The 18,979-nt window shown below is 37.2% G+C and overlaps 3 protein-coding genes across 3 annotated transcripts in view; 1 reads left to right on the forward strand and 2 right to left on the reverse strand.

Annotated features, from left to right (window-relative positions):
* Positions 1-1,918: 1,918 nt before the first annotated feature.
* stxbp2 (syntaxin binding protein 2) lies at positions 1,919-10,739 on the reverse strand. The gene is made up of 19 exons (XM_031736497.2): positions 10,610-10,739; positions 8,713-8,762; positions 8,545-8,626; positions 8,302-8,378; positions 8,133-8,208; positions 7,927-8,030; positions 7,565-7,713; positions 7,374-7,458; positions 6,670-6,800; positions 6,440-6,547; positions 6,259-6,316; positions 6,084-6,149; positions 5,585-5,665; positions 4,114-4,255; positions 3,878-3,984; positions 3,687-3,785; positions 3,504-3,589; positions 2,684-2,844; positions 1,919-2,597 (listed from the first exon to the last, which is right to left on the reverse strand). The coding sequence occupies exons 1-19, from the start codon at positions 10,644-10,646 to the stop codon at positions 2,518-2,520; spliced, it is 1,779 nt and encodes a 592-aa protein (XP_031592357.1). The 5' UTR covers positions 10,647-10,739; the 3' UTR covers positions 1,919-2,517.
* Positions 10,740-12,471: 1,732 nt separating this feature from the next.
* On the reverse strand, positions 12,472-15,447 carry LOC116317665 (protein PET100 homolog, mitochondrial). The gene is made up of 4 exons (XM_031736507.2): positions 15,324-15,447; positions 15,081-15,167; positions 14,949-14,981; positions 12,472-13,121 (listed from the first exon to the last, which is right to left on the reverse strand). Exons 1-4 carry the CDS (start codon positions 15,348-15,350, stop codon positions 13,032-13,034), a joined length of 237 nt encoding a protein of 78 aa, XP_031592367.1. The 5' UTR covers positions 15,351-15,447; the 3' UTR covers positions 12,472-13,031.
* Positions 15,448-17,166: 1,719 nt separating this feature from the next.
* brd4 (bromodomain containing 4) overlaps positions 17,167-18,979 on the forward strand; it is a 30,454-nt gene continuing 28,641 nt past the window's right edge. Inside the window, exon 1 of the mRNA XM_039611403.1 lies at positions 17,167-17,265. The gene's annotated coding sequence lies outside the window, so the exon portion shown is untranslated. The remainder of the gene's footprint in view (positions 17,266-18,979) is intronic.

The raw sequence follows: 18,979 nt of genomic DNA on the forward strand, positions 1-18,979 counted from the left end.
GCGTCAGAGGGTTTAGATTTTGAATCCATCCCAGCAGCTGCCATCAAAAAAATAACTGAAAAAAAATTATAAACCCCAAATGAAAACTAGATGCAAGAAAAGTGTTACAAAAAACATCTATAACAGATGAACTGTTCATAAATGAAATAATACCGAATGATGCTTCTCTCAGTGTGTACTGGATATGAAGCGGAAGAAGGGTTTTAATAGTTTAGTCCTGAGTATTAACCCATTGCCATTAAGACCTCAGCGTCTGCCCTGTTCTTCATATTGCCATCTGTAATCCCAGATGAAAACATAATCCTCAAAGGGATGATCTTTTTTTCGTGGTAGGTGTGCATGCTCTCCTTTCTGACCTAACACTTTACTTAAGGTTCATGTTTACATTTTGAAGTCCCCACTTTCACTTCACATAGAGCAAGCAAGCAGGCAGGCAGGCAGATAGACAAACAGGAATGCTAGAATGGTACTATGATTGTAATCCCAAGGCAAGGGGTTACATGAAAAGCATGTGGGTCAGACAATGAAACATGCGAAAGAAGCAACTACTATCTGAAATAGAGATTTATGAGGTACAACACAATTGATACAGGAAGGGGGAGCCAGGACTTCAGGTCAGGGGGAAGTATCATCATCTCCACCCTCCTTAGAAGTACTACAAGCTGCCCATACCTTTAGGCCTCAGAAACTGCCAAGAAAAGACTCACAGCTTTGGGTTTTGTTTTTTGTTTTTTTAAAAGCTATACCATCAAAGGTGTATGATCCCCAGAAGGGACCAGTCCCCAGTCTAACTGCAGACCAGTAACCTGCCTCAGCACAACATGGAAGCTCCAGTCAGTCATCATAACAACTAAAATGAACAGGAACATGGCCCAATACATGAAATTCCAGAAAACACCAGAGGGTCAAAACACCAGCAACTGCTACCTAGAGCAGTCATTCGAGACTATAAGACCAGACAGACCAACCTGTGCACTGTCCAGATTAAGTACAAGAAAGCCTATGACTCAATGCCCCATAGATGAATCTTAGAATGTCTAAAATATCAGATCAACAGGACCCCAAGAGCCTTCATCATGAATTTGATGGGGAATTACGAATCAACACTAGAGAACAACACTTGCAGCCAATTCTACAAGTCGCCATCAAGTGTGGATTTTCTGTTCTGCATAGGTCTGAACCCCCTCAGGCAGATCATTAACATTGATATGGATACCGAGTACGGAATGGAGCAATCGTCAACCATCTCCTCCACATGGATGACATCGAGCTGTTTACCAGAATATATATCCAAAGCACTCTGTCAGTGCAAAATGTTCTTTGTTTCATCCTGGAATGCCATTCCAACACTCACTAACCTCACTCTCCCGCTTCCTGTTGGCCACAGACACCAAGGGTGCTGGACTTTGGGTGGGGACCTCTCATTATGAGGAGTTTTTGTGAGTTGACATCACTGACATCCATCTCATCCTGAGGCCTGCTTATTATTCCACCTGGGTATCTAATGACCGGTAAGGACTGTGTAAGGACTACTCTGCAACTCTTCTGGAAATTCCACCCCTTCCAGTGTGGATCACCTTTCCTCTCTTTGTGACCATTCGATCACACTCATATAGTCCAAATGACATCCTGATATCCTTGCTGTGGATCTGGTGAGTTGGATCAGTAAGTTGATGTCTCACTTATTCCTAGCATACAGATTAATGTCGCCCATGTACATGTTGTTAATGATCACTCCACACCTGAATCTATACATGTATCCGCTCTTAGTGATGAGCTGGCTTAGGGGGTTGAGGCCTATACAGAACTTTTTAGCAAAATATGAACAAACTATACATTTTTTTAAACCAAAACAAAAATATTAAGCATATTGAAGCATACTAAAAGGTCCTATAGAAAAGAAACAAGACAAATTAAATTCAATATATTTTTTATTTTATTGCTCATTTTCATCAACAAATAAACAAACACCCACTGCTCTAGCGCCCAGCAATATATTAAAGTATCTAGTAAATGTGCAATGGTCATAACACAGCAGTTCTGACATTTTTACTGAGATGAAAATTTCAAGAAGGGGGAGAGGGTTACCTAAAATAAAATATTTTTTATCTACTTTTAAATCTATATACAATATGTCCTTCAATTGTGTGCAACTACAATATACTTGAATTAAGAGATTTCTATGAGGTGAGAGCTGCTCTTCTTTGTGACAATTTCCAGAATTTCTGACTAAATAACTAGGCAAGTCAATTACAACAAAATTAAGAATTTAAATATGAATACAATAATCAAAACATTAATATTGTTTCATTTATTACTTAAATACAATTTCAATCACAGCAGTATACAGAACCCAACTAACAACAAAAGAGCACACTATAATAGAATAGCTTCCTTACATGGCTACATCTAAGATTTCATATCAGATGTCAGAGAAGCTAAACAGGACAACAGAAAGATATCAGTTTAAAGGAACAACCAGACTCCTGCTGCAGTATTGCTGTCCCGACTTGGGGATTACGGATCAGGATTAGCATCTTTGTCCAGAGTCTTCAAGTCATTGAGGAAGCTGGTTGGAGTTAGGATGTGAGATGATCCTGTCAAGGAACAAACAAACAAAATTTAAATAGCAGTTCAACAGTCAGGTTCAACAGTCATGACTTCTTAATTAGCAATTGCTTACCAATCAGGACTTCCCATTTCCCATCTGTGGCTCGAGTCACTTCATAAGCACAACGCATCTCAGAGTATGACACTCCACCAATCACAAAAACAATAAGACGAGGGCCAGACCGATACTCCGTTGGAGACTTATTTTTGTGCCAGTGTCCAAAACGTGCGCTGCTGTAAAAGAATTTTGAAAATGATTGAGAAACATAAAACTATTACTAAAACTACAGCTCCCTTTCAGCTATTTATCAATTTTCTGTCATTTATTATTTCAAACAATAATTAATACAACTGTCATACAATGTCTCTTTTTCATACTGTGTTGTCAGGAAATTGACCCTGATGAATAAGTATGAATGTGAAAATACTAACAGTAACTCCTGAGTTTTGTTTGTTTGTTTGTTTTGGGGGGTTATAGCCAGTCTATATTATATATTATTATCAACTTCTACATGTTAATTCTGCATTTGGCTTAAAAAGTAGAAAAGTACTGGAACACTCCACAGATTATGAGTAAATCTAGATCTACAAGAGTGGTCAGTATTAGCACCATCATTATGATGGGAATTCCCTAGGGATTATAGAGTATTCAAAAATGACTGAAATTTACCCTTTAAACTCTACTTCACTTTGTCAAAAGCTCGGCTCTGATTCATTTCGGGGGATAAAAGGTTTTATTTTATAACATTATCTGTCATTTACCCCACTTGTTGCTAAATACAAACTGTTTTGGAAAGAGATCTATCTATCTATCTATCTATCTATCTATTTCTCAGATAGATAGATAGAGAGATAGAGAGAGAGAGAGAGAGAGAGAGAGAGAACCGCCCGACCTGACTGCAGTCTGAGTTGTGTTGATGGGTGCTGGTTCAGCGATGAATGGCCACAGCTTTTTGTCCAGTTTGTCTTCTATGGCATTCTGTGATACAGAAACACAGATGTTATAAAAGCTGTGTTGTGAGCAAAGGTCAGCAGGTCTGCCAGTGACATCTGAAATCTCACTTAGGGCTTAATACCTCCATGATGTCCTTGACGGTGGGTGTCCACCTGGAAAGCTGGTATGTGCTTTCTGTACGCTCCTTACGATCTGGCAGTGTTTTCCCAGAATTGCGACCCTGAAAAACCATGTATGTCAAATATTCAGTTTTTTTCTTTTAAGTTTTATAAAATTCTCAGTTACACAGCATGAGACTGTAGCCAAACTTACCCCAGCTATAATATTACAGCCTAGGTTCTGCAGGTTGTAAATAATGTTGCTGTCGGCCTGAATATTTGCATGCTGGATGAGCTTGGCAAGGTTCTCCTCCCCAATTCCTGAACAGACAACCAGGCAATGAAAACACTGTTTGCTATAAATAAGTTTCGTCACGACAAATAAAGCTTCTCTTCAATGTAACAAGATTAGGACTTAAAAAGATTTAAAATGTTTTGAGATCTTATTACCCTTTTTCTTGTGAAATATGAACAGCAGTATGATGCGGATTTTGTCAAAGGCATCAATGTCACTGTCTAAGAGCACAGGAACAATGCTCTTCATGGCATCTTTCAGTGGTTCCCCTTCTGCATTTGCTCCCATTGCAAGGTCCTGTGGAAGAAAGCCCTAGTTTACTATCAACCTTTATTGAATATCATCAACTTAAGACAGGCAGTTAACAGAGGTGAATGAAACCACTTTATTCCCTTTTCCCCCAAACACACGTTCTCTTTCAGAGCCATGATATTGCTGTAAGACTATTGCAACAAGAAAATCTCAGATTGCAAGGTAAACCTCCAGATTTGCATTTGTAATCTGTATGTTATGTCAACATAAAGCTAAATATTGGGTACACTAGCTATCCTCCAATAAATGGTCACTTGGCACTGTGTAACTGCCTTAAATAATTTTGCTAACCTTACACAAATTTGGACTAAACTTTATTAAAGCCAGCAGCAAAACCTTGCGAGCAACTGAAAGATAATTTTATTTACAACATTACACACACATTTGTAATGGGCTTCCAAACAATGTAGAACAAATGACAGCTGACAGAGAGCTGTTGCCATTTGGATCATACTGCACATCTTAAGAGCCAAAGCATGCCCAATGGATTAAAGAGACAGCTTTCAGACATGCTGACAATCCATTAGTGCAGTTGAGCGATTTACTCATAAAAAAAGGCCCCATTAACACTTGCACCTCATAATGCCACAGCCATGCATAGCTTATAATTTCTCTTGTGCTTGTCACTCATCTGATACTGGACTAGATATGGCCAAACGTTTCCCCTCAGGAACACAAGGCATGTCTGGCACATATAACTAAACCACTGGGGTTTGGCTCCGGTTTGGATTGTGGCTTTTTTCCCAGGTCTTGGGAAAAAAGTAGTGGGAGAACCTCTACTGTACCAAGTGGTACGTCTGTGTTATTACATGCCTTTAAGCTTACAGTAAGCTCACAGATCTACGATGATTTACGCTGCTGATGTCTAGTTTAAAGCTTCTCACGAAATATTATTATTTTTTAGTTAACAAATAAAAATATCAACAGACCAGAAGCAAAGAAGCACAGGAGTTACAAAGATACATTTCAGGTCACTGAATGTGATGAGTCAATGTAGTTATTCCATGTCAGGCATTTTGTTTAGATACTCTGTGTCAGTGTAATGCATTGTGCCATTTGACCATATGTGGCAGAAATGTTACAACCTAATAGACTTTTTTTGCATTATAATTAATATTTAAAAACTATTAGGTTCAATAGTCCTCAAAGATAATAATTTTGATTACATTTTTTAAGTAGACATATATGATAACAAAAGCCAAAAACTGAACTGGACTTTCAAAGTGTAATTTACCAAAAACAGACACACAATGGTGACTGCTACAAGTCATACATTTGATTACAAAAAATTCTGTTGTGCACAAGGCTACTAACCTGCTCCACTTCACAAAGTTTATCAAGTGAGGCCTTGAATTTCTTCATACAAGCTTCAGCTAGGTGCAAGTGAGTGGAGTACTGTAAAAGAAATTACATTAAAATCCATTACTAATGACTTACTTTAACATATGGCATCATATTTTTATAAAAGACTTAAACATAATTAAGACTGACAACTCTGATATAAGAAAAACTTTTTCTGGGAAGTCTTGTCATAATGGTCAGATTATAACTAGAATTTTTTGGCCCAATTTTGATCCAACTAAACTTTAGCTGGCCCAGCTAATGCTTACTTAGGCAAAACAACCGGTCTAAATTGTGTCTAATTTATCATCACAAATGTATCCTAATATGCTTCAAAAACATTTCCCTATTTTTAATCAGCAAAGTTCTAAGTAAACTGAACAGACATTGCTTTTGGATTAGATAAAGTAAAACAAACAAATAATGATAATACGGTACATAAGGGTTTGTTTGTTTTTTTAATTTAACTCACCATGCTCAGCTCCTTCTGATACTGTGGCATCTTCTTTAACATCTGAGACAGATCTTTTATATTGGCCTGAAAAGAGAAACATTTTCCCCAAAGTTCCATCATAACACAAAAACAATACTCATGTTCTACCGTGGACTTTTCAAACACCTGAAAAGATAATGCACATAACACTCACATTGTCAGTGCACATCCTCTTGCTCTCACAAAATGTGCGAAGAAGCTCTGTCACCTTCCTGCAGCAATCAAATGAGAAAATTAGTAGACACCTAACACAGGAAAACTTGGACTGAATTACAATGATTCCACTGCGCAATCAAGTTGTAACAGTCGTAGAAATGTTACTGTGACAAACATACTTGGTGACATCAGCAATGTGCATGTGTCTGAGCTGAACCCAGAGTTCATCATCTTCATCCAGTAAGACGTCTTTCTCTTTTGAGTTCCCAATGCCGGTTGTCTGATAACTTTAATATCCAAAAATAATTATTTTTTTTTTTTTAAAAGTCCACAAATGGAGGGACTGGTATACCAAAGACAGCACACCAAACAGACAGAGCAATATAAAAATATAAAGGTAGTCACTCACGTATAGATGTCCTGTTTGATGTCTAGCAAATCGTAAGCCATTGCTTGGAAGGTCAACTCATGAAGAACAGGTGAGACGGGATCAAACCCACGGTCAACAATGATTAGCTGTGATCGCGCCTTATCTGGACCCTAAAAATAATACAAATTAAGGATATCATCCAATACTTTTGAAATATATGATTTAATTTACAGATTTATTGAAAGAGACTGGTTGAAAGTACACATGAATTAATTGTTGCAATGTCATGCAATGAAATCAATCAATTAGCAATTATTATAATTCAGCATCACTGCTAGATGTAGAAATAAAAATAAAAATATGTGCAGCATAGTAGGATAAAGCACCTCACATGCATAGACGCAAAAGGGAACAGTAATACATGCCTTTTAAGACTCATCTCAGAAGCAAGGAAATGTCAGCTGAGAAAAACAGAAAAGAAGAAGGAAAAAAAAGGACAGGTCCAGCAAAGGATGAGAAAATAATCATCAGGAAATAAATCCCAGAAACCAAAGAAATATTCACAACCTGTTAAGCTGAAGAGCTGCAGAATCCCAACAGAGGTTTATTCTCTTACATGAGAAAGATGATTTAGCAGGGAAAAAAGCAGTGTAAACATTTTGTTCACCATTTTTCATCAGATTTGAAATGACACAGCAGAGAATGTGAGAATTTGAGTGCTTGTAGACCAAAGTATTTCCTACCTCTCCCATGGTTGGGTTTTCAGCTTTGTGAGCAATGAGGCGCTGGTAGACTTCTTCAGCCAGTCTAGCATTTTCCTCAGGTCCCCTAAAAACAAAGTAGCATACAACTTTAAAATCAGCAAATATATTCAGTGGGAAAAGATTTATTTGTTTAAATCTATCTCTCTTTCTTCTCATGAAGGGGCCCATACTTGCGATAACGAACTGCAGGGTACTCTTTGAGAGTATCACACAGGGTCGCAATCTGCTCTGCCACATTTTCCATCATTTTATCTCTTGTTTCATTTGCCTTAGAACCGTAGAAGGAGTACAAGGATTTTGGGTCATCCAGTGAGAAAACCTACAGGGACAAGAGAAACTGTGAAAGGTATTGCCTGTCACAATAAACTGACAGAATATTACTATAACTGATTGCAGCTCTAGGAAATGTTTATCTTTTTGCCATACAATTAAATGATTAACTGTCACATAAGTTATGTCCAAAACCAAAAACATTTCTAATGAAATGTCCAAAGACAATTTGGACTCAATGAAATAGAAGAATTTTACCCACCTGAGACTCATATGGAAGAAAAGCAACATTGATCTCTTTTAAAGTCTTGATAAATTTTGAAACTTTGGCTCTCCCAATCTCAGCAAAGAGAGGATCTGGACAAGCTAAACAAGGCAAAAAAACATTTATGTCAGTTTTAGCGTTTTACACTGGAAGTCTGGGGGAAAAAAAAAATAAATTTCTCATATTTATATTTCCACTCTTACTGTCAGTGAAGAAGATGTGTGCTGCCTTGTATGTAAAGGCTGCGTCTTTGAAATCACCAATGACACCACGAACCGACTGTAATTGAAAACATATTTATCTTTAAAATATTATGCGCATGAGAACAATCTTGAAGATATGGCAACATTAAAAGACAGAACTCTTTTGAACCTTTTCAGATGGGGTGATTAAATAAATGGCCTCCAAACTGGAGATGGGTTCTCTGCGCTTATTGATGTCCTCCACAACTGAAAAACAGAAAAGACAATAAGATTATTTCAATGTCATTTAAATGTAGAAAATGAATTAAGTTGGCACATTTTACTCTTCAACAGCTAAAAGTTTGATCTCTCATTTATTTAAGTGTGCCACAAAAAAACTAAACTAAAAACTATGAATTATATCCATACTTACTGGTCACCCCTTCCGCCAAAATGTCAGACATCTTGCAGCAAGAGGACAGAATTCTTGTGGTCATGTGATCCACAATAAGAACCTAAACAAAGGCATGTTGCCACACAGTGGTAATAAATTCAGTGCAACAAAAATCAAAAGAATTTCTTCTTTTGTATCTACTGTTACCTTCCATTCTCCATCCTTTTTCACACTCTTGATCACACCACTGATGATTTCTGTAGATGAAAAGATAATTTTTTGATGCAAGAACCCATAACCTCATAACAAAAACGAGCTAAAACGGGTACAAGTGGAGTAAATTTAGCAACAATAATAATAAAACAATACTTTATGAACCATTCATATTTTCATTCATATATTCAAAATACTCTAGATTGTTGTTGCAGCATTCATTAGTAATTTGAGCTTTGGAAACTATTCAGTAAGCTACATTTCATGAAAAGAATTTGTGTGACTTATAAAACAACAACAAAAGTCAAAGGTCAGCTTTACTGTCAAAAATTCAAAAAACAGGAACCCTTTTTAAACATATTTAACACTTGCAGTAACAAACTTGGTTGGGTGCAACTTCCTGGTCTTATATAGACAGAAGCACAATTGTTCCAGTGACGTCCTAAGCACAACAGCTAAGGTGTGGTACGTGCGCTAAAACAAACAGCCAATTAGTCTCCTGCAGTGGACCACTGTTCCCAAAAAGGTTTTCACTGAATCACACAATAATTAACTAGGGTACAGAAGAAAGAAGTGTGGTAGGAAACATGAAAAGTAGAACTGCACCAATATGATGTCTTCACTTCCTTGTTAAACCACGATTTGAACCTGATTAAAAACATAGATTCTGCTCCCAAAGACATATGACTCACTCACTGTTTTCACAATAATAGCTGATATAATTAGCTTGTTATGGGAGTTCATAAAGAAAATGTTTTCTTTATTCTGGGTTAGCCATCACTGTAATCACTATATTATGATTGCAGTATAAATCGTGGTAAAGTTGCTGGTATTATGGTGGATACTGAATATATGTTTATTCTGGTTCAGAGCTTTTGAGAGAAAGAAATGGAAAAAAAATAGATTTCTTTTTTTGCACCAAGTGTGACCTTCATCACTAACTTGCAATGATTTTCCAGGTCGCTCATACAGGGAACTGGAAAAGATTATACTTTGGAAGAGTTTTGTTAAATCTAAAAAAAAAAATAAAAATACCCAGTTTGCTCTGAATACAATATTGAATATGAGATTTTATTTTATATTTTTTGGCATACTCCAAATAGGTTAACTCATCTTGTATGGACAACGTTTTCAGCTAATAATAGCAGATAGTAAATTACAAAACATACTACTTTGTAATGGTATGTTTTTTTATTTCTCAGACTTCTTAAAAGAAGTGAAAATGTGAGATGAAGGAACAGAAGCCCAAATTTAATGCTTCTAAGGTCTAGCAGAACCAATTAGCATATAACTACAAGTAAGCATTACTAGATGAGCCTTGTGAATACGTAATATTTTAACCCTGGCATGCGTTTTGTTAGTTTTTTTGTTTTTTACTTTCAACGCAATGTACTACAAGTTATTGTGTAACAAAAGTTGTGACTTGCTGACGTTTTACAGCCTAAATGTCCAGGATGATTTAACAGATCACAAGCGAAGTTACTAGACTTCCCTTCCAGATTAGCTAGCCTGGGTTAGCCTATAACTTGGACTGTCACAACATTTTCAGTCCCTAACGTCGCGACTTTTAACTTTAACGTATGGCTAATGTCACAAAAACACATAAAACTTCAGCAAATTAAGCAAATACTGCTATCACCACGTGTAACACAATACTATTATTTTAAATATCTGACTTTTTAAACGATGACATCGGTTCCTTCGGCAACGTTAGCATATTAATTAGGAGTGAAGCAGGAAGAGTTGGTGAACCGTCATCCACAACACGATTTTGTTTAATAAATAGAACGTCAGTTCATCAAGTTACAGCGATAAAGGTTACAATAAAGTACTTTTTTTAACTGTAATAAACTGCTACAGTGAGATTAGATACAATAAATATGTCACTTACTTTCTCCGACTACAGCTTTGAGCCCAATCGGTGCCATCTTGACAGCAGCGCTCTAGAGAGTTGGTCACTTCCTTGTGGTTTAAGCAAAGCTTCGAAGCGTTTGGAAGCAAAATATTGCCCCCTACTGTCAAAGATATCACCATTACAAGAGTCTCGTGCTTTGGACTTTTTAAGTTTTTGATTTAAATAACAAACACGTAGAAGTATCCTAGGCTGCATTAATGAGTTGTTTTCGCCTTAAACAACTGGACACAATGAAGTTAGTAAGCCTTTCTATGGTCGTTTTGATTGGTCCAAGTGTAGGCTACATCCATATATCACTGCTTGGCTTCTGTCATTACATCTATTATCATAAAATGAATAGCACTTATCTGCTTGTTACATCATAAAACAGAGTGCTTAAATATGGCTTCAGAAATGAATGACAGTTGTAAAAGATAAATAGTAGTAAGAAAGAAATTCACACACTCTCGCACCAGTGGCCCAGGACACAGCCATGAGGGATCCAGCTGGCTGTATTGTACTGCCAAATATATTTGAGGATATGAGCTGACAAGCCAAGGGGAAAATCTGTCAGCACTTCAACACCATTGATAAAAAGTTCAGCTGTTGGCTCTCTCAGATGGAAATATTTATACTTAGAAGATTCTATTTCCATTTGATACGACTCCTTCAAAGTGATTAATGATTTAAAATCGTCAGGATGTGGGAACAAGTCTCACCTCTTAAAACAAGTAGTAATGAAAAGTTGGGCAGCACAGAAACATTCATTCAAGGAGATATGGTTTAGTAGAGTATCAAGCCTTTCCTGAAGGTGTACAAACTCTAAGTGTTGAAAAGGAAGCAGTTATTAGCCATTATTAGTGTGATTTTGTTTAAAACATGTCCTAACTTTTGCATAATATGAGATGCACTTTCATATGACATCACTGTTGTCCATTCAGTAAATAAAAGGTTTTGTTTTAATAAATAAAACATAACCAAAAAAACATTATTATATGGTTTGCTAAGTATAAGAATAATCAAATAATCAAGCAAATTCTTCCCCACAGTGATACATGGAAAATGCACTTACAAAATATGACATAACTCAGAGGTTCCCAAAGTGTGGGGCCCGCCCCCTAGGGGGGGCGCAGAGCCATTGCAGGGGGGGCGCGGTATGAAAAGAAAAAAAAAAAAAAGAGCGCTTGGACACTGTGGACAGGTTTTTGACGGGGCTCCCACACAAACACAAAGCAGGAGATGAAGCATCGCCAAATATGTTTCCAAACCAACTTCCTTCCAAGCCAAAGACAGGAAAATATGGTGAAGCATATCTTCCCTTTGGCTTCACCTGCACAAGTGCCGAGATAGGTCTCCCCTGCAGAATTAGTTTTCCTGCGTCGGGAGCACGCGCTGTGCTCTCCAAATCACGGACAGTATCCCACATTCTTGATTTTTAGTTCACAAACACTTCTTGTAATAACTAACTACTCCTGACATTTGTTAGTTATTACAAGAAGTGTTTGTGAACTAAAAATCAAGAGCTAACATGACGTTAGCTCTTTATGCAGTAAAGTTACAGTGGGATACAAATAATATCAGGCTGATCCTGCCGTAATTTGTTCCCCCTGTTCAAATCACGGACAAACAGTATCCCACAGTTGTTTGTGTTTAAACCCATTTTGCACAGAGAGGCATTTTTTGAAAAATGTATTGATAGCAATGTTGAATATTATTACACAGGAAAAAAAACAAAGAACATTTTTCTTGTAAAAAAGGGGGGCCTGGCAAAAAAAGTTTGGGAACCACTGACATAACTTAATCATCATGATCAAAAATCCCCAACTAGCATCATTCATTCAAACAGAAAGCACATCAAGTTTTGCTAACTGGAAAACAATTGGTTTATTCTGTTAATTATTTTAAAGATGGGAAATACTTCAGTATACAACAAAAGTCTTTGTGGTCAGTTTCGAGGAGTTTGTGGAGAATTGATTTATAGTTAGTATTTATTTCTGTTAATCTGAATCACCATTACCTAGAATACAATGCTGCAATACACTACAATATAAGTAATAGGACAAGGTGAAAACATTTTAGGCACTGCACCTTGCAAATAGATCATAATAAAGTAGATTCAATCTGATGTACAGCTCAGTATTTATTTTAAGGCAATGTAACAACAACAGCTAAGAAAACAATTGTACCATTTGAAAAACCATGTGAAAAAAAGTTACACACAAATGAAAGCACAATAAACTTATTAGGCGTAAATAATTATTACCCAGCACATCTTTGGGAAGAGTTAATCCAGCAGAGATTTCCAACATGAAATGGGCATACTCCAGTCCAACTTTTTTCCTTGGGCCACAAAATCACTGCCAGTCAGTTCAGCATCGTTGGTAAAGGGTGGAAAATCATTTTCTTCAACATGTAATCTTCAGTTCTCAGATTCCAGAGGAATATTTTTTAATAGCCGCTGTTCCTTACGAACACGCATTCGCTCTTTGAAGTCCTCCAACTCTTTTCTCTGAAAACAGATATATAGAACAACGATAATCAAATAGTGTGCTGTTTAGCAGTAACTCAGCAGTCTTTATGAAAATACAGTTCTTTTTGAACAGGTCAAAGACATTGAGCTATTGACAGACAAATGAAAATTTACAACTCCCCTATTCTTTTATAAACAGTCCATAAACATCTGGGAACTGAAGACAATAGGTGTTCAAATTTTGAAGAGGACTGTTATGTTATGGGATGAGATAGGATTCTAGCTGCACAACAGTCCTGGGTCTGTTATATGGTTTTGGTTGATGCCGTGCCAAATGTTTTCATGAATGCACCCCTGAACTATTAGAGATAAAGGCTTTTGAATTGAGCAGTGATAAAAAGCTGGATAGCTCCTCTCCTCCTAATAACAAAGAACACTGTGTCCATGTTTTCCAAAAACGAATTTCAAATTTCAATTTGTCCCACCACATAACAATTTTCCACTTTGCTCAAGTTCATTTTAAATAAGGATTGACTTAGAGAAGACAGCAGTGTTTCTGGATCAAGTTACTTCTTCAGTAAATATAGCACTTTAACATGCAATTATGAATGGCGTGGTGAACTGTATTCATGAGCCTTGCAGCATTTTTCATGACAGAATCCTCCCTATTTTTAATATAGTCCCACTTCATGGCCTAGAGATCATGAGCATCCAAGATTGATTTCCACCCATGTCCCTTGTTCACAGAGATTTCTCCAGATTCTTTGACTCGTTTGGTGATATTGTGTGTACTAAATATGACAGTCTTTTCAATTCTAAATTAAGGAAGATTATTTCAACATTATTGATCCACAAATTTTAAATGCAGTTTTTTGAAGATTAGTGAAACTCTGCCCATCTTTACCTCCTTTTTTAAAAAAAATTATTTTTTATTTTTACACACAGCAATGTTATTCACCTTTTGCCAATTTACCAAATGGTTGCAAAATGTTCCTCCACCTGTTTCTTTTTATTTCCACTTACTTTTACCCCTCCCAACTTTTTTGAGACATGTTGCTGCCATTAAATTCAAAATAAGCTAATATTTTTCATGAAACAGTAAAACATTTCAGTTTAAACATTTGACCGTTTTCTATGTTCTACTGTAAATAAAATATGGTTTTGAAATCTGCAAATTATTCTATTCAATTTTATTCAGATTTTACACAATGCCCAAAGTTATTCTGTTTGCTCTTCGTCTAAGTCACAACTATTGACGAATACAGATTTGACTAGGAAGAGAAACACATTTCATGTCTTTATTAAACACACTGAGTCATCATTAGTCCATGCTGGAAATAAAATATTTGAATGTCTGTGCTACAGTACATGTGTTTATGGCGTTATTGAGATACTCCTCCCTATAAATAAAAGCACAAAGTAATTACTGACAAAGCCTTTCCCTTCTCAAGAAGGACTGGTTGGTGTGACTCGATGATAAAACTTATCACAGGGTCCTAGAAAAAACTTTACAGATACACAAACCTGGGAAAGACTACAAAGCATTCCTTAAGAAGAGGGTATTTGCCAGCCAATACACACTCCATACAAATTCTGGATTCCAGTTAATTCTAACAGTGGGTCTTGTGCAAAGATCATAACATACAATCCTTATAGAGGTGAAAAACCCCACAGAGGCACAGCAAAATACGCACGGACATCAGTACAAAATGGTTTTTTTCGCCACTGAGGTTCTACAAGTTACTAAATTCAACAATTAACGTAGTTTTTTTCCAGCCTGCACTGTGAGTGATTCGGTACCTAATGCTGAAAAATACAACCCTTGACTTGTGTTGATCGCAACTAACTTGCGTGCATTTTTCTTACCTGCGATTCCTCGTCGGGGGGGAAGATTTCCCTCTGCATACCACAAAAATAGACAACATGGCAAAAATTGTTACTACAAGAATAATTATCTACAGAAGACCGATACACATAACGTAAAAATAAATTTCTAACCTTTCTCTTCACTATATATTCTTCAAAATACTCTGCTTGATTTGAGATCCAAAACATGGTCACAGGAAAGGAGAGATACAGCATCATCTGTGCAAAACAAATTACACACATCAGAAAACTGTACCTCTGCTAGCATAATGAAAACGGCTAACTAGAGCGAAAACTAAACCTAGAAAGTCTTATGGTCTCAGCATGTAGGAAAAATACACATGTCCACGGCCTTAGTATAAAATAAATACTTACTCGAAATACCTCTATTTTAACACCCATTTTCACATTAAATATGGACAAGCGACCTTATCCAAACTTCTACAATAAGCAAAGACCTTCAAACTACTTCCGGGTTTCTATAACGTCTAGCGCAAGAAAAGTATGGCGCATGCGTTGGTGATTGTGAGAAAATATTTTTAATAGTTAAAAATTGAATGTGCCACTACATATGCTATAATATACTACACAGTACACATTTTGGCTCCTCGATCAAATAAAATTTGTTTCAGAGAAACACTTTTACATCGCACTAATTTTCTGATTATGGCATTATAAACCGAGGTTGTCCACAGAGGGGCTCCAAAACCACTGATTCTGTCCAAATGTAGTTGATCGGTCCTTTCTGAGTAATATTTGCAAGCAGATATTTCAGATAACTTTAATTGGTCCGACCTTAGTAGTGACTGCAATTCTGTGACTTTGATATCAGCTTTTAAGTAATTTCAGAACCAACGCGTGCACGCTAAGCACCATACTTTGGTATAGTTATGGTTATGGTATAGTTATATTTATTACAGCTTCAGTCCTTGATGTATTCCTTCATCACGTGTCCCAGCTACCACAGGGGGAGGGGGACGGTACACCCCGGACAGGTCGCCAGTCTGCCACAGGGCTAACACAGACAACCATTCACACCTATGGACAATTTAGAATTACCAATTAGCCTAACCCCACTAACTGCATGTCTTTGGAATGTGGGAAGCCTGAGTACCCGGAGAGAACTCACGCAAACACAGGGAAAACATGCAAACTCCATACAGAAAGGCCCTGGCCTGATGATAGAATCAAACTCAGGACCTTCTTGTCAGGCAACAGCGCTAATCACTGCGCCACCATGCTGCCTTACACTTATACTCTTAGCTGTTTATTTTTTGCTCTCCCTCATTTTGTTTGGGAAAAAGGACAGAGGCCCTTTTAAATGCTAAAAAGTGTCTAAACTCACCAATATATTCCTTCAAATGCAAAGACTCAGTTGATGCCTTCTTTTCCCCCAAGCTTTATTTCGAACCTTGAAGAAACTGAGAAAGGTAACAGAGTAGCTATGTGTTGTAAATACATACAAATCGATCACAGTTACAGAAGGAGGAGAAAAAATATAGAAGAAATATTTCAGTAACATTTAATTGCAGTTTCATCCCTTCATTTGAATGCAAAGTTGCCGCTTTTTTTTAACTTTTAAGTAACCAAGAAAGGTAATGACATGGATAAATGATGCAAAACATACAAACAAATAACTGAGTTAGATCAAGATAATAAAATATTAATAATAGTAATTTAAAAAATTGAAAATCTTCTGTTGTCATTGTGGAACAAATAAAGAGGTAATGCAAGATTAACAATATAAAAATCAGCAACATTTTTGTCACAATAATCATAGCGGGCAAATATAAAATTACTGTAGAAAAGAGAATACGTTATCAAACATTAAAACAAATCATAACATTATACACCTTTCCAGAACTCTTATGTAAAAATGACAAGACCAAGGAACACGTTTCACGAGATTTTCATTCTTTAATTTTTGAAAGAAATTGTTAACTGGACAGAATCTATGGATCCGCTTAAATGAGACTTTGAATTAACTTTGACCAATCTCCCTATTTCTAACTTTGTTAGAAAGATCTTTTTGTTTGTTTAAGTCAATATAATATCAGACTGTTGCTGTATTGGACAACAAGTTTTCCGGCAACTTACTTGCCGGAAAAACAAACGTTATGAATGCCAAATGCATAGGGTAAGGAGGCGACACAGACGAGAGCTCCCCATTTGACGCTGAAGTTGCAGTCCGTAATGTTTGTGACGCGCTCTTTACGTCCTCATCTAAAGACCTACGCGTGACGTCATCGACAACGAGAGGTGTTCAGGTTCCTCGGAAAGAACGATCCCGCGCGCCCTAGCAACCTGAGAAACACAGGTAAAGGCTCTTGTTTAAAACGTTGTTGTGCCAGTCATGTTGTCTGTGTAAACCGAATGAATAACCTGCAAAAGAAACGGTAACAGCGGCGGAAAGGCCTAAGGGAGCGCACTGATGACCGGCGCCCGCTGAGACCATTCTCTTGCACGGCGGCCTGTTTTTGGTAGCTAGCTTGCTAGCTAAAGCTAGTTGGTGGTTGTGGATCAAAAGACACAATAACCGCACCTACAATGTGTGTGTACATGACACCCATTGTCTGTCTCACCCAATGTTAGCCACAATTACGCTAAAATAGTTAAATAAGTGATGATGCGATCATCGTGTTTGGCATCTATTGCTAGTTTGCTCGTCGACTGTCTTGTGTTGTGGGAGACGGTGACGCCGTCACGGTGATGATGGCGCACACTGGAGCTTTTTTTGCTGGGAATGCAGTCAGTTGAACCTGTAACAAAAAAACACAACCCTAATGTGCATTTTCCAAAGCGGTGCTGTCATGATTTCGGAAACCAAACGCCTTCGTCTTCGTCTTGTTTTCTGTTCTGCTGTGCATGGTACCGACGTCCATTACGAAACCCAGGCAGTAATCTATGCCCTGTGGCCTAACGTTAAGATCTTGGCTCCTCGACGATTGTTGCTCGCCACCAGTCATTACTGTGCAGTTTTGCGTTTTATTCACCACATCTGGTAATTGTTGCCATTCCAGACAGATGTGTTTGAGCATTATAGACACAGAAAGCATGGGCATTCATCCGACTGGTTTCTTCTAGAGATTGCTCATGCTGAGGCCCGTTACTTAGCTAATCCTTCTAAGGCTTTACAGATGCGAAACTTGGGAGTTTATTTTTCAGTCTTTCAATCTTTGTAGTATTTTGGGGGGAATGTGTGTGACCATGCACAGGGTATTAATCTAAAAATTACTACTGTACAAGCTTCTTTCCCTAGAGGCGAGTAATCATGAAGTCGTGAAGCATTTTAAAGCTTTAGCATAAGATTTACTGGTTATTACCTAAGGACTTCATTTTCATTTTCTTTTAGCAGTATTTTTTAGGTTGTTGTTTTATGTATTGGTATACTTTAAAGCCATGGTTGGATTTGGATTTTTGTGAATAACTTATCACCACTGAGGTGATAAATTATTCACCTGAATTTAAGGGATGTTCTCATGTGTGTACACTTTGTTCGCAAATAAATAGGACTAGCTGGGTCAAAGGCTAGTTACTGAGCAATGACGAAGTCAAACAAGCTCATGGGGCTGAACTATTGATCACATTACTCCTAATTAGTTCTCCTTGTCTAAACTCATCATCGGGACCATAAATTAGCAAAGAAAGACTGGGTCAAAGTCCTTTGAGTAATCGGGTAGGCATTATATTGGAGGGATTCCCAGAGCTGAACATACTTTTCTTGCACCTTTTTTGGTCCTGTTCTTTCTGGTTTAGTTGCCATGGTAACAACATCCTTGGCCTAGTTGTGAGTGACCCCTAGATGAAAAACTGTGTGGTCTGAGAACAAATGAACAAGCAAACAAAATGTATCCTACTGGTTGTGAATGTATTTCCTTTATTTATTACGTTTGAATCACTGACAGGAGTCTTAATAGCTTACAACATGATCTTTTTGGTTTAGTCAGTTTATTACATTGTGACATGTTGGGGTGAAATACGCAGTATTAATAATTTATATTGTTTTTTGACAACTGGTGTTTTTTGCTTTT

Source organism: Oreochromis aureus, linkage group 4 (assembly GCF_013358895.1).
Source record: "Oreochromis aureus strain Israel breed Guangdong linkage group 4, ZZ_aureus, whole genome shotgun sequence".
Taxonomy (NCBI): domain Eukaryota; kingdom Metazoa; phylum Chordata; class Actinopteri; order Cichliformes; family Cichlidae; genus Oreochromis; species Oreochromis aureus.

Coding starts and splice junctions, on each gene's coding strand:
- stxbp2 (XM_031736497.2), bottom strand. CDS start 10,646: ATGGCACCGATTGGGCTCAAAGCTGTAGTCGGAGAAA. Junction 4,256..5,584: donor AACTTTGTGAAGTGGAGCAG/GTTAGTAGCCTT, acceptor TTTCTTCCACAG/GACCTTGCAATGGGAGCAAA. Junction 2,598..2,683: donor GAAATGGGAAGTCCTGATTG/GTAAGCAATTGC, acceptor GTTCCTTGACAG/GATCATCTCACATCCTAACT.
- LOC116317665 (XM_031736507.2), bottom strand. CDS start 15,350: ATGGGTGTTAAAATAGAGGTATTTCGA. Junction 15,168..15,323: donor TTAAAATAGAGGTATTTCGA/GTAAGTATTTAT, acceptor TGTTTTGCACAG/ATGATGCTGTATCTCTCCTT. Junction 14,982..15,080: donor AATATATAGTGAAGAGAAAG/GTTAGAAATTTA, acceptor TGTGGTATGCAG/AGGGAAATCTTCCCCCCCGA.